This window comes from Enhydra lutris, unplaced genomic scaffold (assembly GCF_002288905.1).
Source record: "Enhydra lutris kenyoni isolate GAN:26980312 unplaced genomic scaffold, ASM228890v2 scaffoldscaffold12, whole genome shotgun sequence".
In the NCBI taxonomy this organism is placed as follows: Eukaryota; Metazoa; Chordata; class Mammalia; order Carnivora; family Mustelidae; genus Enhydra; species Enhydra lutris.
Genome location: NW_019154096.1, coordinates 80,674,343 through 80,697,481, shown reverse-complemented (window position 1 = coordinate 80,697,481; position 23,139 = coordinate 80,674,343). Strand labels below are relative to the sequence as shown.

The following is a 23,139-nucleotide window of genomic DNA, read 5'->3' as shown; positions in this document are numbered from 1 at the left end:
GAGGAAGGGAGACATTAAGACCCATAGCAGAATGCGGGTCGAACGAGTCAGCTCCCACATGCACAGACAAGACAGCACCCCCAACCCGCAACCCAAAACACAGGCAAGAGAAAAAATCTATAGACGATTATGATTAGCTGCATTTTGACCCAGACAAGCCCAAGCCCTCTGTGACCTTGACGACAGGGCAGTGGGGGCCTGCAGGGTGACCGTGGGGTGGCCCCAGAGCCTGTGCCGGGGCGGAAGCGGGTTTGAGGCCCACCCTTGGTGCACCTGGGCCCTGGACGGCTCTGGGGTGAGGGCTGGTCCCGGAGCCTGGGGCTGACCCCTGACCCCGGAGCATGGAGCTGACCCCGGAGCGTGGAGCCGACCCCAGGAACTGAGCCTCTGCCAGCTCAGACTTCCTGGTACTTGGGGACAGAAGGTCACTGATGAGAATCTGTATTTTTCATTTGGGTTATGGATGGTCCTGAACGTGAAGATAAAGATTCTTTCCTTAAGCCTCCATTTAAGCACCCCCCCCATATGATTTCCTAACCGCTGGCAAGAACCACAGAAAACTCTCGGCAGAGAACGACCCCATCCAGGCTCTGCACGGCTTGGGGGCCAGAGCCCCCAGGGTTCCTGTCTGGAAAAGCTCCGTTTGCTCAGCCAACGCTGGGCAGAGGCTGCGACCCCGCCCCCCCGAGAGCGTTTATTGCCAAAGTTCCTGACTGTGAACTCTTCCCCGTCCTAGAGGCATCTGTGTCCCTCACAACCCAGGACCTGAACCTGATGCTCAGAACGTCGATCCTCAGGAAGGCTGGGCCCGGCTCCCAGGGTCTGGGGACGGTGGACACGGCTGCTTCGACCCCCAGCCCCTCATCCTCCCTGAACACGCCCGGCTGCCTCCGTACAGATCTGGAGTGGAGTGAAGCTCCTTCCCCTGCCGTCCGTCCATCTGTCCGTCCATCCACTTGTAGCTACTGAGTGAACTGTCTCAGCATTGTGGCTGACGTCTGCCGTGTTTCTCCATGACACGAGACCTCATCCTTCCTTGGCCAGGCAGGCCAGAGAGGTCCAGAGTGTCAGGGGCAGAGAAGGCCGCAAGGGGCTTCTCCCTCCAGGGGGTGGCCTTCCTGTGGCCTCTTGGTCACTGAAACACTCACGGGACCCCCCTTTACTTGTCCAGCTCTTGGCAGATGGGGGCAGTCTTGGGAGGGTGAGGGAAGGGGAGATGAGGGAAGTTGGGTTGCTGGGGGGACTCTGCTCCCTGCTGGCAGGGCAGAGGGACACGGGTCAGGCTGGTCCCAGGACACCCCCTGCCCACTCCGGCCGGGCGAACACACTGGAGGCAACCGGTTGGTCTGGTAGGGGCATGCCAGGGTCACGAGCAGCAGACGCTGTCTGCCACCTGTTCACAAAGGAAACCCGGGGCCCACCCTGTCCAATGTCCTCTTTTCCCAAAAACAGGAACCTGGCTGCTCGGTCATTGCCCGGGCCCTGTACGGTGAATGGGGGTCCCAGCTACAGTGTGCTTACCTTGATGGCCTCAGCCGTGTGTGGCCGCTCCTGGGCACTGCGCCTGGCCATGTCCAAGAGGAAGGTCTTCAGCCTGCGTGGCAGGGCCAGCTTGTGGTTTCGGGGGATGCTGAACTTGGCCGCCGTCCACAGGACCGCAGCTACAGCGTACACGGAGGCCTGGGTGGAGAAAAGCCCAGCCCTGCTCAGCGGCAACTCCTTCTCCTGGGCTCCCCCAGGGGTGCCTGGGGCATGAGCAGGACAGCCGCCCCTGGGAGACCGTCCCCCCCGTGCACCTCCTTGGAGCTTGGAGGCCCTGGCAAGACCCCGAGTCAGATCCCTCAGGGGCCTGGCCTGGGAACCTGCATGTTTACCAAACACCCGTGGGTCTTCACACTGACATGTGAGGCCTTGATGGGACCTGACCGCTCTCATGGTCCTCAGGCAGGTGGAGGTCGCAGCTCGGGGGTCTGAGGCCGGGGTTGCCCGAACCTGTGGGGCGCCGCTCAGTGGTAGACCGCAGGCTCTGAACAAGACCAGCCGCCTCTACGCCTCCCGGTTGTCCTCCACGTCCTAGGGGAAGGATGGGCACACGGCTCCCGAGTAAGGGAAGGTGTCACCCTCCTGGGGAGAGCCCAGGGATGGTCCCTGATGTGCTCTCGGATTTTTCTCAGCTCTTGGATCCGAAGTCCGCCCGCGACAGACAAGTGGCCGCCACACGCCGCTGGCCGGTGTTCTCATTTAACTCCACGGCTAGATGGAGGTGCAGCGTGGAGGGCCCGGTGAGTGGGGCAGCGGGAGGCTCTGCTCCGTGGACACGACACACCTGTGCGTTCCGTCACACCGTGAACACTTCCTCTGTCACTTTGTCAGGTCGGCACAGTGGACAAAACTGCAAGCTGGTGCTGGTGGCCACGCATGCCCGTCTCTGTGGCTGGTCGCTGCGCAGGACGCCACGAGCTGCTGCGGTGGTACGGGCGCCCGGGGTGGGGCCTCTCATGGCCAGGAGGCCCCCGCGCAGGAAAGTCACACGAGAGGGAATTATTAGCTGTAGATGGTTACTGACCTTCTAAGATCATGTAACCCTTTATTTTGAGGTCATTACAGATTCACGTACTGTTGTAAGAAATGAGACAGAGAGCCCGTGTGCCCTGGACCCAGTTCCCCACAAAGGTACCGTCTTGCCAGACTGCAGGACAGCGGCCCCGTCCTGATGATGGGCCGACACCACCAGGATCCAGAGCATTCGGTCGTCAGGAGGGGTCCGGGTGCCCCAATACGTGTTCTCAGTCTCTGGCAACCACGGACCTGTTGTCCGTTTCTAGGGTCATGCCATTTCACATAAATGGAATTATACGGTCTGGGACCTTTGGGGTTGGCGTTCTGCTGTCAGCCTAACCCTACGGAGATGCACCCAGGTCACTGCCCGGTCAACGCTCCGTTCCTTTCACTGCTCAGCGGCGTTCCACGGTGCGAACGGACCCTCGCGTGCTTAACCACTCACGCATCTGGGCTGTGTCCCGTTTGGGGCTGTTCTGAACATGGTTCCCCTGGGACGGGCGCCTGGGGACATGGTTTCCCCGGGATGGATGCCTGGGGATGTGGTTCCTGGGCTTTAAGGCAGGTACGTGTTTACTTTCTGACGAAACTGCCAGAAGGGCCGTGTCCTTTCCCATGCTCAGCAGCAGTGCCCGGGGGGCTCCTGTTCCGCATCCTCGCCGGCCCCTGGCGTGGGCAGCGTTTGGGGTGCTAGCTGCTTCCATGGCGTGGAGTGCGGTCTCCTCGTTTTGGTGCCCCGTGCCGCTGGGCAGCTTTCATACGCTCGTTTGCCATAGGACGTCTTTGGCGAGGGGCTCTGCAGGCCTTTTGCCCACTTTTAAACTGGATTGGTTTTTAAATTAATTTGGTGGGACACCTGAGTGGCTCAGTGGGTTGAGCCTCTGCCTTTGGCTCGGGTCACGATCTCAGGGTCCTGGAATCGAGCCCCGCATCGGGCTCTCTGCTCAGCGGGGAGCCTGCTTCCCTCTCTCTCTCTGCCTCTCTGCCTACTTGTGATCTCCGTCAAATAAATAAAATCTTTAAAAAAAATTTAATTTGGTTTTTTTATTGCTGACTTTTAAGAGATCTTTGTATGTTTGGGATACAGATGCTTTATCAGATGTGTGTTTTCCTAATGTTTCCTGCCAGTCTGTGGCCAGTCTTTTCACTCTTAAAGTCTGAGGTTGTCATGGAGGCGTACATCGACTTTCTCTTTCACAGAACGTGCTTTTGTGTTGTGCCCAGAAGTTACTGCCAGATCCCTCTCAGGGGTCCTCTATTGACATAAACACGATTTGTCTTCTCCAGCCTACTGACACGACGTTCTAGAGTAATACCTTCCCGTTGCTGAGTCAGTCCTCCACACGTGGGATCAGGCCCATGTGGTCAGTTTTTTGATTTTGATGAAGTTCATCTTGCCCACTTTTCCTTTTGTGGAAAAATTTATGGATACTGCTTTTGGTGTCACGTCTAAGAACTCTTTGCCTGGCCTTTAATCTCTGAGATTTTGTTTGATTTCTTTCATTAGGATTTTGTAGTTCTCAGCACGTTCAGTCCGGTGCGTGCTTGGTTAGATCTGAATGTAAGTACTTCCTTTTTTTGAGTCATGGTACACTTACATTAAGTTTACATTTTATATTTTAATTAAATTCAAATTAATATTTATTTAAAATTTTTTTTCTTCAGCTAAGACAACAGAAGAGACGATCTATCTATCGTACACGTCATACTCGGCCACAGCTGAGAACAGACTTAGTCCTGAAAGTCACAGGTCCAGGGCAAAGGACCAAAAGGGACTGTTTTGGTATGAACGAGGCTGGTCTCTCAAAAGTGGTCGTTGAGGTTGGACGGCGAGGGAGGCTCTAGATCTCCTGAAACAGATTCTAGAAAGTAGGTGTGCTGTCCAACGGTCTGCACTAGCGTCCCCGGCCTCCGGCTTTCCCAGTGTCTGCTCCTGAGGCTTCACGGGTGCGTCAGCGGGTGCCTTACGTGGACCTCCGCCTCGTCGTCGTCTTCCTTTTCCGCTCAGCCTGTGCCTTCGCCCCTTCCTGCATGGCGTTCATGGTGTGGAGGCTTCCAAGACGGTGCTAATGCTGAGAGAGAGCGCCCTGTATTTTTGGGGGGAGGGCTGTATTTTAAATTTGGTGTCTGTATGTTCATTGCTAACATGCAGAAATACAATGGATTTTTGAACGTTCTTATGTCCTGTGACCTTCAGAACTCACTCCTTAATCCCATGGGTTTCCTTGGAATTTTCTACAAAGACAGTCATGTCATGTGCAAATGGTGTTATTTCTTCTTGGTCTTTATGCTGTTTTTGCATTACTGTAGTGGCTAGAACTTCAGCACTGTGTTGAGTACAAGCAGGGACAGTGCACGTCCTTGCATTGTTCCCAGTCTTGGGGGAAAGCATTTAGTCTTTTCCCATTTGGTATGATGTTAGCTACAGGGTGTGTGTGTGTGCGTGCGTGTGTGTGTGTGTGTGTTTGTAGACACTCTTTATTAAGCTGAGCAAGTTTCTTCTGTTTGTATTTTTCTGAAAAAGTTTTTTATTATGAATGGGTATTGAATTTTGCCAAATGGTTTTTCTGTATCAATTAGTGTGATCATGGGGTCTTTCTTTTTTACCTGGTTAATATGTTGGACTGATTGATTTTCAAATAGTAAACCAGCCTCGTATCCCTAGAATAACTTCCACTGTGTCACGGTGCATAATTTTTATATATTGTTGAATTCTATTTGCATATTTTGGTAAGGACTTTTGTGTTGATACTCATGAAGGACGTTGTCGTATATAAGCCTCTATCTATCAGTATACATTGACAAGAAATATATTGGCTTAATAAAACAGGCAGGGAAGTGTTCTCTGTCTTCTGGAAAAGATGGTGTAGAAGTGATATTAATTTTTCTTTAAACATTCAGTAGAATTCTCCAGCGAAATTCTGGACCAAGAGATTTACTTTTGTAGAGTTTTAAAATTACAAATTCCATTTCCTCAACAGTCAGGGCTATTCAAAGATCTGTTTCATATTGGGTGAGTTGTGGTAGTTTATGTTTCCTGAAGAATTGGTCCATTTCATCAAAGTTGTCAAATTTATGTGTGTAGAGTTGTCTGTAGCCCCATTATTCTTCTGATGTCTAAACTGTGTGTAGGGTATCCCCTGTGTCATTCCTGGTAATGGTAATTTGTGTCTTTTTCTCCTTCTTCCTCTTCTTTTCTTCTTTTCTTTCTTTCTTTTTTTTTTGCTTTGTCCGTTTTGTTGGACGTTTTAAACTTTTATTCGTCTTTTCTAAGAACCAGCTCTTCACTGGTTTTCTCTATTGTTATCCATTTTCGTTGATTTCCGCGCTTCATTACTTCTGTCCTTCTGCTTTGGGTCTACGTTGCTCTTCTTTTTGTAGATCCCTGAGGTGGTAGCTTAGATTATGGACTTGAACTTTTACCTCTTTTCTCACGCATATGCATTTAGTGCTATGAATTTCCCTCTTAGCCCCGCCATGGCTGTGCCCCACAGTGTCAATGCTCGCATCTGTTGATTGTCCTTTTTTCATTCGGTTTGAAGTCTCCCTGGTTCTTGGTATGGCAAGTGGTTTTTTGGAAACCTGGACATTTTCACATTGTGACCTTTTACCTGGCTTTCTCTGACAGCACTGTCGGAAAGTGGGCACCATCTCATTATTGCCAGGTGGTGGCGGAGTTCAGGGTCCGGAACCTGAGGCGAAGGCTCCTCCTCACTGCCACATGGGGGGTGGGAGACCAGATCTCCATTGGCCTCCAGTGATGTGCCTCTGGCTGGGAGGGGGAAGAGTGCGTCCTTTCTGCTCCTTACCTACCTCCTTTCCCAGCATGAGGCAGGGCTGGCCTTGTTGCTGCTGGGTGATGGTCAGAGTCCCAGCTCTCCACAAGGCCTCCTCTCACAACACCTGGCTAGGAAGGGCGTTTGCTTCTGCCAGGGTGGGGGGTGTGACCCCATGGTGACCACATGGTCTCCGCTGGCTTCACAGGCAGGGGGCCCATTACAGGCTGGTGGGGACCCTCAGCCTTCTCTGGCACCATCTGGTTAGGATCTCTGCTGGTATGCGTGGGTCCACCCCTTCCCTTGCCATGGCCTCTGGCTTGAGAGTGCGGCTTCTGTCCCCATGTGTGAGGCAGAGAGAGGGAGCAGGGCCCTCACCACTGTGCCTCCCTTGGGCTGAGGCCCTGACCAGGCTGACTTTTGCTCTCTACCCTTCAGACTTCTCATCCTTGTTTCAGGGATGGGTTTCTAGATGTACACTGGGCGAGTAGGGAAGTGGAGTTCCACCTCCATTTCAAATATGATTTACCTAATTTTTAGTTTGTACAATTTGATTTTTTATTTTTTTATTATTTTTTAAAGAAAGCTCTATGCCCAGTGTGGGACTTGAACTCATGACCCTGAGATCAAGAGTTGCACGCTGTACTGCCTGAGGTAGCTAGGTGCCCCCAAGTTTGCACAGTTTAATTTTGGATAATGGCTCTGTGTAGCAAGTGCCTCGTAAACACTGCTGACCATTCAGCCCCCGGCTCTCTCAAGCCAGCACATTCGGCCCCGAACTGTCCATGCCCAAGTCCTGCCCATCTGGGGTGACACTCCCAGAGCCATGCCCCTGTCACCCCTGGGGAGGCACTGGCTAGGTGGAGGCCACCCTGGCAGGAGAGCCAGGCTCTGGATGTGACCGCTGCACTGCGGGAGGGCCCTGCCTCTCCTGTGCCCTGTGCTGGGCCCGCGCCTCCTCCCCCACCCCTGGCTCTGGGCAGAAGGGGGTACCGTGGGTGCTATGGGTGCCGGGAGGGACAGGGGAGCGCCCGCTTGCCTTCTCAGTCACCAGTTCTTGCTCTGCAACCTCAGGAGCCAGAAAGAAGGTGTCGTAAGTGCCTAAGAGAGAAAAGCCCCGGTTCTGAGTTCTCTTTCCAGCCTAGGGTGTCCTCGGCAGAGCACAGCTCCTGAGGGCAACCCTGTGTACACACCGTTGGCGGGGGGTGGGCTGAAGAGCACGGCCCCGTCCTCGGCCACCAGCACGGAGTCCAGGCACAGGTAGGCTGCAAGAGAAGGTGAGGGTCAGGGTGGCTGGACTCACGTGGGAACGCTGCTCTCCCAGGAACCCGCAGAGGCAGGCTGGGGGTGGGGCAGCTCCCCTCTGCGCCGCCCCCCAACCCCAGGGAGTCCAGGGGCCGGGGCTGTGCACTGCTTCTTCTCAGAGGCCCAGTACACTGCCAGGTGGACGGGGCACTGGGGGTCCTCTGCAACACCCGCCTGCCCACCAGAGCTGCCTCAGGGCTGCTCCTGGCACATCAGGCTGGAAATGGAAAGAAGAGGAAGGAAGAGGAAGGGGCATGGAGGGTCACAGCCCAGCCCCGAGTGCTGCCCCTCTGAGGGGTCCCAGAGGAGGCTGCGCCCCAAAGGGCGCATGGGTCGTGGGACTCGGGGTCAGCCCTCATTGTCCCTCCCCATGATGTGTCCCATCAAGGGCCATGGGCCTGTCACACTGTCCAGCAAGCTGCAAACCAGGGTAGTGTCTGAAATCCCCTCCTCCCCGGCCACTTCTGCCTCCTTGGGGACAACGTGGCCCTGTTGAGGGGATGTGGGCCACCCATACAGCTCCCACTCTACAGCGGGGTCGTTGGCCTCAAGGCCCACCTTCCATGCCCCTGCCCCCCGCGGCCCCCAGACCCTTTTGGTCCTAAGACCAGAGCCAACACCTCCAGGACCCTGTGGGCTCACAGCCACCTGGCCCCAGGCTGTCCCCGGGGCCCACATGTGCCTGACAGAGGCCATGTGATGACCTGGGATGCACGGGTAGGGGGCAGGCTGAGCATGGACCCGCAGGACAAACCAGCACCTGGGTGCTCGTGGTGAGCGCGCAGAGCAGTGAGACACGCGTGCGACAGAGCCCAGAGCTCGCACTCCTTGAAGGGCCGGCCCAGCTGGCACAGGAGCTGCTGTAGGGAGACGACCTGGGGGAGGGAGAAGTCGCATCCTAGCAAGAATGGTCCTGGCCCATTGGCAAAGTGGCAAGGTGGGAACCACTTTGAATAAGGGTCGGGTGGGCCTCCCACATGGCCCACTCCTGGCCCTGTGGGGAGCGACGTCCCCACGTGGACACGACGGGCTGGGAATCCAGCATGCCTGGCCAGAATGTGGGGACACCAGTGTGGACCCTCAGGAATTGAACAGAGAATCACCAGATGATCATGTGATCCCACCTGTGGGCGTGCACCCCCAAGGGCCAGGAGCAGGGACTCCAACAGTTGTCTGCACCCCTGTGTTCACAGCAGCGTGGGTCACGGCAGCCACGGGGGGTGGGGACCCGAGCGCCCAGCACAGATGAAGGGGTGAGGGGACGAGGGTCCCGCAGCCTTGAGAGGAGGGACGGGCCTGCACCTGCTCCTGCGTGCAGGGGCCCCAGAGGCCTGATGCCCAGGGAGAGAGCCCGCACCAAAGGACCAGGAGTGCGTGCCGCCACCGTCGTGAGGTGCCAGGATCTGTCACAGTCCCGGAGACAGAGGGTGGATGCGGGGACGGGGACAGAGCTTCATCCGGGAGGGTGAAGGCTGGGGGTGGAGGCTGGGGGTGGAGGCTGGGGCTGGCTGCGGGGGGTGGAGGCTGGGGCTGGCTGCGGGACTCTGGGACTGGTCGCCACTGAGCTGTACGCTTGGCGGAGATGGGCTGTCTTCCAAGACGCATGCTCTCCCCCACCCGCCCCACCACCACAGACTTCCTGGGAGTCCAAGGAACGCACTCAGCTGGCAGGAGGCCCTTGCCTCGGAGGCTGTGGAAGAGCGAGGTCCCAGCCACTACACTTGGGACACACAAGCACATGCTTTCGGGAGGGTCCCCGAGGCAGCATCTGCACCCTTGACCCCCTCACGTCCGGGGTGCAGCTGCCTTGCTCTTTCTAGCTTCTTGCCACATATTTGCAAGTGTGGCTGGCGGCCCACGTTCTGGCCCTCCCCAAGCCCCTGACCACATGTGGAGGCTGCGGCCGCCGGCTTTGAAACCAGGTTGAGCTCTGCCGCAGAGATCTGGGGCCCTGATGCCCAGCAGGCTGTGCCTGGGGTAGGGGTGAGGTCTGGGCAGGCCCTGGTCCCGTGAGGCCGCTGGGGCAGGGGAGCCTGGTGGTTAGGTAGCTGGGCTCCCCCCGTCAGCTTTGCCCCTCAGCGGCTGCCCACCCTCCACCAGCATGCACGGCTGCTCCATGCCTCAGTTCAGCCGTCTGAAAAGCGGGCTGTTGTTGTCCCAGGCCAAGAAGCTGTTGGGCATGGGAAGGTGAGCCCAGTCCGGGATGTGGTGGGGTTTTCCTGCCTCAGTGGCTGGAGCTGTCTACACACAAGCCAGGGTGGGCCCCGGAGGCCAGTGGAGACCATGTGGGCTAAGGTGTGGACACATGGGTGTGCAGGGGGATCTCCGGGATAGACATTTGCTTTAAACTAACTCGAGTGTTGGGGTGCCTGGGTGGCACAGTTGGTCAAGCGTCTGGCTGCTGATTTTGGCTCGGATCATGATGTCAGGGTCATGGGATGGAGCCCCTCGTCGGGCTCCATGCTCAGCGGGGAGCAGGTATCACGCCCGGCGTGGGGCCCAGTGCAGAGACTGAACCCATGACCCTGAGATCAAGACCTGAGCTCAGATCAAGAGCAGGGTGCTCAACCAACCAGGCCATTCAGGAGCCCGCTCCTGACTTTGAGATAATTAGGAGAAAAAGGCGTTGCCGCCGCTGGCTGCCGGGCTGGGGAACAGAGCAGCAGAGGTAAGCCTGCCGGCTTGGGGCTGCTGGGCCTCCTCCTGGGAAGGCCGCTCCCTGCACCCTCCTTTGGCAGAACATTAACCCCGAAGCAGGGGTGCCTCCTGTGGCAAACGCGTGGGGTGTGGGGCTGCTCTCACGGACGCCCCACCTCCGGGAAGGCCGCAGGAGAGGCCCGGCCTGGGACAACAGCAGGCTGTACCCAGAGCTTCCTTCAGAAACAGACAGCTTGCTTGAAACTGGTGAATCACGGAGCAGGAGTGACAGTGAGACTCCCCTCCGTGCCGGAGGCACCAGCACCGCATGTGAGCCACGGACCGAGTGCCTGCTCGCGTGCGGGTCCCCTCCTGGCATGTGGCGGGAACCGCTATCACCCACCTGCTCTGCCGTGGCGCTAGCCGGCTCCCCAGCTCGGCCTGGGGACCCCTCCTCAGTCCTGCACGTCCTGGGCTCTCGGCCTGCATCTCCAGGGTCTTCGGAACGGGGCGGGGCGCTTTGCTCCACCGGGCTCCAGCCCAGCGCCCCAGACGCCCTGTCCCCACTTCGGCTGGCGTCTCCAGGTCCCCCTTGCTGGAGCTCGGGCTCCCGCCCCGGCCACAGTCTGGAACTGGGCTCTGACTTGTAGCTGGAAAGGCCGTTTTTCCCATCTAGAGGGGCCTTGCTGAGGTTTGCAGGGAAGACTTGGGATGTGGATGGCTGGTTCTTGGCGGGGGTCAGCGTCAGGCAGAGGGTGCTGGGCTCGGGGCCATCAGGCGGGAGCTTGGGGAACGTCTGCACCTTCCGCAGGCACCTCCTGTCCGTGTCGCCCGGGGGGTGTTGGGAGTCCAGGAGGAGACTGGCCGGCTGCTCTCCGTTTCTCACGGGGGCTGACAGCAGGGGCTTGGAGGGGGAGGCAGCAGGCTGCTTTGGGCTGCCCTGGGCTTCTTGGGCAGGACGCTGGGGCATGCTCCCTGGGTCCATGGCTTGGACCCCCGTCTGCCTCCTGGGCCCCACGCTTCCTGCGGCAGGCTTCCCGCTCCAGGCACTCTCGGTGACATCTGGGCAAAAGCAAGGTGATTGCTGCAGGGGAGGTGGCTGGGGACCTGAGCCCAGGCTGGGCATCCCCAGTGACTGCACCTGGTACCAGAGGGACGTAGGCGCCCCCCCTGCCCCCCGGGCCCCCCCCCCCCCCCAACAGCACTGGCCCAGAACCACCTTCATCTCCCTCCTTCATCGCATGACCCGGCTGATTCCAACTAGGAGGCTCCAGGGGCCCCTGGGCTCCCTGTGCAGCATGGTCGCCCCCTCAGGGTCTTCCTAAGGTCGTCCAAGCAGCTTGTCCAAAGAGCCTTTGCTTTCTAGTACGATCACAAGAATGCTGTCCCCGAAGGAGGACATGGAGTGGGGATGCAGCTGCCACCCTCCATGGATGCCGCTCGAGACACACAGGCCCTCCTTGTGGCCTGCAGCCTCTCCCAGGGGACTGTTCTCTGCTGCCCGGGGGGAGCTGAGCCTCAGGCCACTGGGGCCTGCTGCCACCAGAGGCTCCATGTGGCTGCCCTGAGGGCCCTCCAGGCTCCTTGCTGCAGGCACGGCACAGACGCTGCCATTTGTTCAAAACGTGACCTGAGACCATGCCAGAGCCCTCACGGGGGACAGGAAACCCCCAGGCTTCAGCAGCAGCTTCTCTCGTGGAGAAGTAACGGGTCCGTCGACACCGCGTGGTGCCGGCCAGTGGGAAGGAAAGAAGGGACAGCACAGTGTCGCTGGGCCCTCGTCCCGACCTGCTCACAGACCCACACCGAGAGGTGTAGGACTGCTCACTTCTCAGCACGGCCTGTGCTCCACCCCCAGGGGCCCAGGTGTCTGCAAAGCGTGTGCAAGGTGACAGCGAAGGCGTCCGTCTATGAGCATGGCTACAACATGGGTGTGCATGGGAGAGTGTTGTGCTTGTGCACAAGTGTGTGTGTGGACAAGTGTGCACGTGCACCAGTAGGTGTGAATGACTGCACTTTCACGTATGCTTCTGGGACTATGAGCAAGTGAGTGTGAACACGTGTGCCTGTGGGGCACGTGCGCACGAGTGCGGGTGTTTACATGGTGAGGGTGATGGCATGCACACGTGTGTATGTGCTAAGGTTTGTGCATGCGCGTGTGTGTATGTGACTGTGTGTGCAAGCACACGTGTGTGCACATGCTTACCTTGAAATGCTCCGAAGGACTCAATGGAGAGCACTCTCCTTCCGATGGCCGAGAGGCTCCGGCACAGGCGGCAGGAGGACGTGAAGAGCATCTTCTCCTCGCACAGCGCGATGATGCCCTGCACACGTGCGCGGGAAGCTCAGCGCGGGAGCCCCGCCTTCTGGGAGCCCTGCCCTCTGGGAGCCCCGCCCTCTGGGAGCCCACCCCCTCCATGTCTGCTTTCTGGCACAGAAAAGCTGTGTGTCCTGCGATTATGCAAAACCAGGCCATTCTTCTAAGCCACACTCTTCACAGTAACAACGTATAATAAAAGGTCAGGTTCTTCTTTAAGCAAAATGCAATGCCACCAGGTCCCAGGTGAAGAAGAGCCCGTGGACTGAGGGGAGAGGTGTGGGGGCAGGAGGGCCCCGTGTATGTGTGTGTGTGTGTGTGTGTGTGTGTGTGTGTGTGTGTCCCTGGGGCCCCGGGGCCAGAGGGAAGGTCTCAGGTCTTCGCCTTAGGGTGATTTTGTACCTCGAGGTCGGGCCGGTCCCTGGGGTCTTCTGCCTGCATCCGGCTCAGCAACACCTCCAGGTCTTGGCTCAGCCTGGGCTCCAGCTCGGGCTCAGTCACGTACTCCAGGGCCGCCTTCAGCGTGGCCCCCAGAGAGTAGATGTGAGCCTACAGCCCCAGAAAGCTGGTCAACGCCCCGGAGCATGGTCGCCCCCACACGGTCTCTGCTCCACTGGCCAGGAACACGTGTTTTGGGGGACTCCTGCTCCTGACAGCCCATGCAGCACGGCCAAGGCAGTGCCTCCCCCACCATGGTGACTGTGCCGACACGAAGGCAGGGGCCCTGTGCCCGTGGGTGTGGGGTCTGTGCAGACCTTGCTGCACTGACCGGTGGACACCCCCCCCCGGCTTTCGGCTCACCCCAGCCTCACCCCAAGGTGCGCAGATGCGGGACCCCCGCCTGTGATGGTGGCCGTGTCTCCGAAGGGCAGTCTTCTCTTTTTAAATCTGTGTTTCTCTGATTATGAATGAGACCGAGCATCTGTTCTTTGCTATTCACGGTTCTAACTTTTCCTCCTTATGCCCACTCATGGGCCTCACACTCCACCAGGCTGTTTCCTGTTTGGGGAGCACTCCTGGCACACCGGGCCCCGACTGCCGGTCTGGGTGCCACACATATGGTCTTTCCATTTGTCACTTAGCTTTGGACATAGTTCATCCATCTTCTGACATTCAAAAATTCTCACGTTTAATTGGTGAAATCAGACCTTTTTTTCTTTAGCTGTTCTTAGGAGGAACTTCCCTACCCCAGGTTGATAAAAACAGCTTTCTTTTGTTTCCTCCCATATTTTTTATAATTTTTATACATCCAGCTCTAATCCACTTGAAATTTGTCAGTGTGCTGGCATGTGGTCAGGATCTGGGTTTGTCTCCCTTGTAGTGGAGAGCAGCCTCAGAAGCATTTAGAGGACGTTCTGCCCTCCGCCACTGCTGGTCCTGCTGGCTCCCCCGGGACCCCGGGGCCCAGCGGGCCTCCCCTCCTCTGATGCTGGTCCAGGTGTCTGTCCTATCCAGACTGTGCTATTTTACTTATAGTAGCGTCACAGTGTATTTTCATATCCTGAGGACAAGCTGTCCCTCTTTTTCCCTTAGAAAGTTGGATTATTTTCACTTTTGTCTGGTTTCAAAGCACAAATATAAATTCTCCCATTCCCATTCACAAAATAAACCAAAAATGGTTGTGATTTTATTGTAATTGCATCGATAATGCAGAATTTGGGAAGGATCAACTTCTTACAAAATAAAACACTTAGGATGTCACCAAGATGGTCAACAGGATGTCTTCAGAGCCTAACCTTCAACAGCAGTTCAACCTCCACTCACAGCCAAGAGCCCCTGTGTGGGGTCTGTGTGAGCCAGTGCCTCATGCTGAGGGACCCAGCGGGAATGTTGCCCACCTATGTGTCAGATAATAGGAAAACAGATACACTTTGGTCCTGGCCGTGGACACTACTGCTGGACTAGCCAGGAAAAAAGAAAGGACTCAAATTAATAGGATCAGAAGTGAAAGAGGAGACATTACAGGTAACACCACAGAAATACACAGGATCTTAAGACGACTGAGGACAACTGCATACCAACAAATTGAATAACTTAGGAAAAAATGGATAAATCTCTACAAACATACAACCTATCAAGACTGAATCATGAGGAAACAGAAAATCTGAACAGACCATGCATACTAAGGAATTGAAGGAGTAATCAAAGACCTCTCAACAAAGAAAAGCCAGGACCGGATGGTTTCTCTAGTGAATTCTACCAAACATTTAAAGAATTCATACCAATCCGTCTTGAGTCCTTCCAGAAAATTGAAGAGGAGGGAACACTCACAAACTCATTTTGTGAGGCCAGCATTACCCTGATGCCAAAGTCAGATAAGGAACCAAAGGAAAACTAGAGAGCACCATCCCTGATGAACAGAGATGTAAAAGTGCTCAAGAAGACATTAGCAAACCAAATTGAACACCACATCAGAAGGATCGTACACCATGGTCACGTGGGTTTTATCCCTGGGTTGCAAGGTGATCCAGTTGACCTGCAAACCAGTGGACGTGATGACTACATTAGCAGAATGAAGGACAAAAATCGTACGGCCATCTCAATAGATGCAGAAGGACGTTTGACAAAACTCAGCATCTTTCATGATAAAAACTCTCAAGAGATTAGGCACAGAAGAAACAGAACAAAATCTCAACATAACAAAGGCCACAAGGGACAAGGCCCCAGTCAACATCACAGTGGGTGGTGACAGGGTGAGAACTTTTCTCTGAGATCAGGACGAGACAAGGGTGCCCGCTGTTCGCTCTCCTATCAACCCAGCACCGAAGTCCTAGCAGAGCAATCAGGCAAGAAAAAGAAATAAAAACACCCACATCAGAAGGGAAGAAATAAAATTGTCTCTATTTGCAGACAATGTGGTCTTACATGTGGAAAACCCTAGAGACTCTGCCACAGCTCTCTTAGGACGGATCAACAAATTCAATAAAGTTGCAGGACATAAGGGCAACATGAAGAAGTCAGCTCTCTTTCCATACACGAACGATGAAATACAGGAAAAATAAGTAAAGAAAACAATCCCATTTACAATAGTATCAAAAACAACAACAACAAAAAAAGTTAGGAATAAATTTAACCAAGGAAGTGAACGTTTTGTACGCTGGCAAGTTGAAGGCTCTGGCGAAAGGAATGAAGGAACACACAAACACACGGCAGCGCGCCACGCTCACGGGCCGGGAGGTTCAGTGTCACTACACCGTCCGTACCTCCCGACGTCACCTCTAGATTGAGTGCAATCCCTATCAAAGTTTTTGTTTTTCACAGAAAAAAGCATTTTTCACAGAAATAGAACAATCCGAAATTCATACGGAAGCACTAAAGCCCCTAACCAGCCCAAGCAGTCCTGAGAGAGAAGAACAAAGCCGGAGGCACCACACGTCCTGAGGTCAAACGACCCCAAAGCTACGGTAACACAAGCAGACCAGACTGGAATAAGAACAGACACGTAGACCAAAGGAACAGAATTGAGAGCCTGGAAATAAACTGTCTACACAATCGACCAATGTTTGACAAGGGAGCCGATGCTAGTCAATGAGGAAAGGACAGTCTCTTCAACAAGTGGTGTTGGGAAAACTAGACAATCGCCTGCAGAAGAATGAACTTGGACCGTCTCACTCCACTTACAAAATTAACTCAAAATGGATGAAGGACGTAACGTAAGACCCCAAGCCATAACACTCCCGGAAGAAAACACAGGGAAAACCCCTAAGACATTGGTCTTGGCAATGACTTTTTGGACGTGACACCAAGAGCAGAAGCAACAGAAGAAAAACAAGAAAGTGGGGACGACATTGCACGGCAGAGACAGGGCAGTCTGCAGAAGGGGAGAAAGTATTTGCAAACCATCTGTCTCATAGGGAGTTAATCCCCAAAATTTAGAAGGAACTCCTACAACTCAAGAGCAAACAAATAATCTGATTAAAAAATGGGCAGAGGAACTGAAAAGACACTTTTCGAAAGAAGACGTCCGGACGGCCAAGCAGACGCAAGAAAAGATGCTTGGCACCACTCATCGTCAGGGAAATACAGACCCAAAGCACAAGGAGACGTCACCTCACATCTGTGGCTATGGCTGTTACCAAAAAGACAAGAGATAATATGGGAGGATGAGATAATGGCGAGGATGTGGAGAAAGGGGAGCCCCTGTGCACGGTTGGAAGAAACGCAACCTGGTGCCGCCACCATGGAAAACAGCACAGAGGCTCTCAGACATTACAGACGGAACTACCACACTCTCTGGCAATTCCACGTCTGGGTACGTATCCAAAGGAAGTAAAATCAGGGTATCAGAGATGTGTGTGCTCCCATGTTTGCCGCAGCTTTTTTTTTTTTTTTAAGATTTTATTTATTTATTTGACAGACAGAGATCACAAGCAGGCAGAGAGGCAGGCAGAGAGAGAGGGGGAACAGGCTCCCCGCTGAGCAGAGAGCCCGATGCGGGGCTCGATCCCAGGACCCTGGGATCATGACCTGAGCCGAAGGCAGAGGCTTAACCCACTGAGCCCCCCAGGCGCCCCTCGCCGCAGCTTTATTTACAAAAGCCAAGACGTGGAAACAGGCCGTGTCTGCCTTTGGATGTATTGGTAAAGCAGTGCTGTCTAAAGGCGTCTGGGGGGTCAGTCGTTAAGCCTCTGCCTTCGGCTCAGGTCATGCTCCCAGGGTCCTGGGATCGAGCCCCGCATCGGGCTCCCTGCTCCGCGGGAAGCCTGTTTCTCCCCCTGCCTGCTGCTTCCCCTGCTTGTGCGCACTCTCTAATAAATAAAATCTTTAAAGGAAAAAAAAAATGAAATGCGGTCTGGAGATACCAGGGAATCCGATTCGGCTGTGAGAAAGGAAGCCTTTGAGGGCGTTACGCTGCATGAAACGAGTCTGACAGAGAAAGACAAACCGTCTGATCCTACTTCTGCGTGGAATCTAAAAACGCTGAACGCACAGACACAGTGGAGGGCCGGTTGCCAAGGGCTGGGGCTGGCGGAGACGGGGAGGTGCTGGAGAAAGGACCTGGAGCTGCGGCTGTGAGGCGAGTGAGCTCCTGGCATCGGACGCGTGGCTCAGTGACAGGGCCAGCGGCAGTGCCACAAGTACTTTGAGGCTGTTCAGAGAGGAGACCCCAAGTGTTCTCACAACGAAAAGAAATGGTGACTGCACGACGGAGGTGCTAACTAACCCACTAGAAGGGGGAAGTTTGCAAAACACAAGCGTATCCCATCATTAGTCTGTGCACAAACTCACACCATGTTAGAGGTCAGTTACGTGTCCGGAGAGCTGGGGTGATGCTCAGGGGCAGGGATGGGTCTGTCCCCTCGTCTTGCATCTTGATTTCTCGTCTTTGGAAAAGTGGTGCACTTTACATTTCCAGCCCCTCTGCTGTACTTACTCCCGACTTTCTACAGCTGTTGCTAATACAAACGAAACACTTTCCATTTCATCTCCAACTGGTGATTACCAACACAAAGAGAAGCTACGTGTTTTTCGGGATGTATGTTGTTTTCAGCTGGCCTTCAAGTCTCTTATTCTGTGATTTTCCCCTGGAGTCTCTTAGGTTTCAGGCCCACAGACTTGTCAGGCACAGACAGGGCAGTCCTGGCCCTGACCTCCCACACCCGTCCCTGTTGATGTCCCGCTGCTCGCCCAGGGCCCCGGGGCCACTACCCCACCGCTCACAGAAGACACCGAACCCCCAGCCCTGGTCCCCATGTGGAGGGCGGCCTGCCCGCCCACCTCACACACTGACCTTGCCGATCACACCCCAGGTCCTCCGCCTGGGCCCCTACACGGCCAGTGTCCGGGGCCTCCCGAGGGCGCCAAACTGAGGTCAAGCTGCGGCACGGACCCGGGGCAGACGCCATGTCTTAGGGACCCTGCTGGTGGCTGATGCGTGGGGTGGAAGGAAAGGTGAACCCTATGAGCCACCACCAGTAGGGCTCCAGCCAGGGCCGAGAGCCGCGAGCCTGCCCTGAGCACCACCCCCACCCCTACCTCAGCCCTGAGAGTAAAACGTGGCTCTGTTTCTGCAAGGTCAGGGCGTCCGCGTCCGCGCTTTCTCCCCTCCAGGAACAACGGTGCCGTCTGTCCAGTCACCAGACTATCTAGTCATCCAGCTGTCGACCCCTCACACATGCATCCAACCACCCAGCCGCCCACACATGGCGCACCAGCCCGCGCCTCCCACACATCCTTCTCCACGTCCATCCTCCCGCCCACCCATCGCTCCGTATCTGTGGGTGTGACAAGCCGACAGACACACTTCTCACCGCTCGGTGGACGACACTGTTCTTGATGTGCTGTCGGTACAGGCGACTTTGCCACTCAAGGCCTTTGCCCATTCCCTTCTGTCTGTCTTGGGAAGCCCTTCCTGGTCTGGACCTGGTGAACCCTACTCACCCTTTAGGTTCCAACCTGAACATCACTTTCTCAGAATGGCCTCCAGGGACTTTTGAGCTGGACGAGGACCCTGTCATCTCCTTGAAAGACCCCATTCTCCTCTCTCAGGACCCAGCCCACTGCCCACATCAAGTTCGTCCCCTGTGAAGACCATGAGCCCCACGGAGCAGGAGCCCACCTGCTCTGTTCCCTGTGAGGCCTGACACACACGTCGGTGGACAAGGGACAGTCATGGTGCGGGGGGGTGTCGATGTCGTCCTGGAGCCCAAACATGCCCACGGTGAGTCCGTGAGGGTCAGGGGCTTGCCTGGGGCAGGCCTTGAATGCTGGCCATGGTCATAGTTTCAGCTTTTGGGAACGAGCCCATCTCTGAGGCATCCTGGGCAAGGGCTGGGATGTGCAGGGGATGGTCCCAGGAGGGTCGGCTTCCACGCATCTGGGGATTTGGGGAGCCTGAGGCATCGTCCCAGCAGTGGGTGGGGCTGTGGGGCGGGGCCACGAGGGGGAATTCTGTTTGAGGAATTCAGGAAAATTGCTCTCTATCTTTGCCTCTTGGTGGGAGGACAGTGGGCAAGGCTGTAGGCTCGGTCTTGACACGGCCAGCAGGCACAGCCCGGCAGGCCGCACACCTGCCACAGTCCAGAGGCCCAGAGGCCAGGGCCAGAGGTCTCCTAGTCAAGCAGCGGGGGCTGACCCTGTCAGGAATGCCACCAAGAAGACATGTTTGCCACCATGGTCCTCGTGGGTAGGGGGTCGTGGCCCCGGATTGCGGGCAGGAATGGGCACCTGAGCAGACATGATAAGTCCATGGGACATGTCCTGGGTCTCCAGAAGGCAGCTGGGGGGGTCCTCACAGCCCCAGGAATAGACACTAGAATGAAGCTAATCCAAGAGCAGAACAGAGACACTGGGATCATGGGCCCAAGGGGGGACCATGTAAACACTGGGCCCAAGGTGTCAGCACACACCAGCAGGCCCTTTGCATGTGTCAGGTAAGGAGAACTTGCCAGCTCCGTGGGTGGAAAACCAGAGAAAATCACCTACCACCCACTGGGAAATAAGGCAACTCACAGTGGGACAAGTGAAGAGACATGACACATTTAAGGCTTCGGAGCCACTGCCACGGGGCCCCGCAGGGAGCCCGCGTGCTCTCTTTGTCTCACGATGCCGGGTCAGGGCTGCTCAGCCTGGGAAAGCTTGTGGAGCTGCACGCTTGTGACCTGTGTGTGTCTCTGTACGCACATTATATCTCTGTAACAAGTCAGGAAAACTCAAGCCCTTCTTGAAGAAATCCCAGGGGGAACAAAATAAACACTGGGAAGTGGAGGCTGGTACCAGTGCTGCCCGGACCGGTGGGCAGGACACAGCAAGACCCGTGTTTCGAGGGAGACTCACGGCCTTGGAGAGAAACGTTCGCGTGGAAAGGAAGCTGGGCCGGAGGCGGCAGAGCTCAGTGTCTGACTCGTGTCAGAGGGGGGATACTTGCCAAACTCAAAACAAGGAGAAGAGAGTGAAAAATGACAGCAGAAACCAGTGGAAAAAGAAAAGAAAGACGTTGGAGAGATCGTGTGGCACGAGGTGGGGTCTTTGAAAAACTAACCAAGGGAATGTCCCCGGCGAGCCTGACAAGGGTAAGGAGGGAGAATTTAGGTCCCGCAGACAGCACGGCGACAGGGGACACGGCAACCAAGCGGCAGCAACTGAAAACACAAGGAGAAATGGGCCAACTTCAGAAACCACACTTGACCAGAAAGCTCTCAACGAGAAATACAAAACGTCAATCCCGTCACTCCAAGTCGAGCTCTCACAAAAACCTTCCCTCCGAGGACCCAGGTGTCCTGATGAGTAAGGGTGACGGGACCTCGGGGACGGGGCGCCCCACAGTTGCACGAGCTCTTGTGGGCAGAGGAGGGGATGCTCGGGGCGCTCGCACGGCCTGGGACGGTCCTGCCCCGACGTGGTCAGTCATGGCCCGAGACGCCACAGTAAGCGTCTGAGGGTGGGGCGTGCCGTGCGCTGAGGATGAACAGCTACCGCTTTAGGTTTTTCTAAGCAGGAAGGAGGGAATTAACGTTAGAAAACAAGTACGCGGGGTGCCTGGGGGGCTCAGGTCATGATCTCAGGGTCCTGGGATCAACCCCTCCCTGCTCAGTGGGGAGCCTGCTTCTCCCTCTCTCTGTGCTGCTCCCCCTGCTTGTGCTCTCTCTCTCTCTGACAAATAAATAAATTAAAAAAAAGAAAATAAGTATGTAAATATTAAAAATCTTAATGGTCATTTCAAAGGACGCAGAAGCACTTTCATACGCCGGAGGTGCGGCCACGGTAGAGAACTGGCACAGAAGGGCCTCGCGCCGCCGACACGGCCCTGGCTGGGGGTGGGGTGCGGGGAGACGCGGCTTTCAGAGCCCCGGGCCCCCAAACAGGAGGCGCGCCCCCCACACTGCTGGCTGCGGTGCGGCTCCCGGGGCAGAAGCGGGATGGGGAGCGGAGACGGGGCGCAAACCCTTCGCACGGGCTGGTGAGCTGATCAGCTAGAAAGACTGAAGAATCCACAAGTTACGGGAAGCAGTAAACGGATTCCGCGCAACGGCTGGACAGAGGATTCAGATATTACAGGACTGTGCTCTGCAGACCAGCAACAAACCAGAGATGACCACCGAGTTAGCATGTGAGCAGAAATTAGCACATTCCTGAGACTCAACTAATGAAAGGCTCCAGACTCCTACTCAGGGCCACTGGGGTGCTGAACAGCGAGGAGGTGAAGGGGTTTATGCAGAAGACCCGGTACTACAGAGACCCTCCTCCCCAAAGGGATGGAGAGTGCGCACCTGTCCGGCAAAATGCCAACAGAGCTTTTCGCAGAATTGGGTAACTCATTCTAACATTTATGCGCAAGAATAAAGACCAAGAGGGGTGCCTGGGTGGCTCAGTGGGTTGAGCCTCTGCCTTCAGCTCAGGTCAGGATCTCAGGGTCCTGGGATCGAGCCCCGCATTAGGCTTTCCGCTCAGGGGGGAGTCTGCTTCCTCCTCTCTCTCTCTGTCTACCTCTCTGCCTAATTGTGATCTCTGTCTGTCAAATAAATAAATAAAATCTTAAAAAAAAAGAACAAAGACCAAGAATAGTGAGAATATTTCTGAGGAAGGACAGGGGCGGGCGTCCCCCCAGGGAGGTGCTTGGTCTGGGGCTGGGCTGGAAGGCCACCACCCGTGGGAATGGGCACCCGCACAGGAAGGGAGGAACTGGGTCCTTACCTCACACTACTGAGAAAACCATCGTCAAGTAGTTTGGCTGTGAAGAGCCAAATTTAAAAATTCCTAGTAGAAAATATCAGCAAACCTCCATTAGACCTCAGGTTTCAGAAAATCTCTTAACGTACAAAAGTACTAGCAGGGGCGCCTGGGTGGCTCAGTGGGTTAAAGCCTCTGCCTTCGGCTCAGGTCATGATCGCAGGGTCCTGGGATCGGGGAGCCTGCTTCCCCCTCCCTCTCTGCCTCTCTGCCTACTTGTGATCTCTCTCTGTCAAATAAATAAATAAAATCTTAAAAAAAAACAACAACAAAAGTACTAACAAGGAAAACATGAATAAATTTGACTCCACTGAACTGGAGAGCCCTCCTCCCTCATAGGAGGCCTTCGAGCAGCCCTCCTGGCCGTGTGGTCCCTGCGGCGGGTGACCCTCACCACGCCAGAGAGACGTTCAGTCTCCTTCCAGCCCAGCGTACCCCGGACCTCCCAAAGGCCACCCCAGGGACACCGCCTTGGGGACCTAGCCGTGGGTGGGGGGGCCATGAAAACCCCGCTGGATCCACGGAACCTGACACTGAAGGGCGGGCAGATGTCTGAAACGGCCCTACTCTTCTCACTGTGTTTTGGGGAAAAATACTGCTATTGTTCATAAAAACCTGTTCTGTATGTTAACACGCAACGGCTGACTATTGTTTTTAAGTGAGCTCCCGGGTCTGTGTGTCGCAGGGTCTGTCTCAGTTCTAACCTCCGACACAGGCAGGCGTAACTGTGCCAAGAGAAGCCCTCGGCCACCCGGTCATTTCCGGAGGCGAAGGGTCACGCTCGCTGCAGGCGGGACATTTGCCTCCCACTCCGCGGGCGCAGATACAGGAGGAGAATGCCACAACGACACGGAAGACGGGGAGCAGGGGGTCCGC

The 23,139-nt window shown here is 55.7% G+C and overlaps 1 protein-coding gene across 1 annotated transcript in view; it reads right to left on the bottom strand.

Moving 5' to 3' along the window:
- Positions 1–23,139, bottom strand: part of LOC111145289 (kinase non-catalytic C-lobe domain containing 1) — a 59,705-nt gene that overhangs the window by 27,362 nt on the left and 9,204 nt on the right. Inside the window, exons 4-10 of the mRNA XM_022500122.1 lie at positions 12,997–13,143; positions 12,484–12,601; positions 10,681–11,339; positions 8,401–8,515; positions 7,529–7,600; positions 7,375–7,436; positions 1,522–1,680 (exon numbers count right to left, since the gene is read on the bottom strand). Coding sequence (XP_022355830.1) covers positions 1,522–1,680; positions 7,375–7,436; positions 7,529–7,600; positions 8,401–8,515; positions 10,681–11,339; positions 12,484–12,601; positions 12,997–13,143 — 1,332 coding nt within the window. The remainder of the gene's footprint in view (positions 1–1,521; positions 1,681–7,374; positions 7,437–7,528; positions 7,601–8,400; positions 8,516–10,680; positions 11,340–12,483; positions 12,602–12,996; positions 13,144–23,139) is intronic.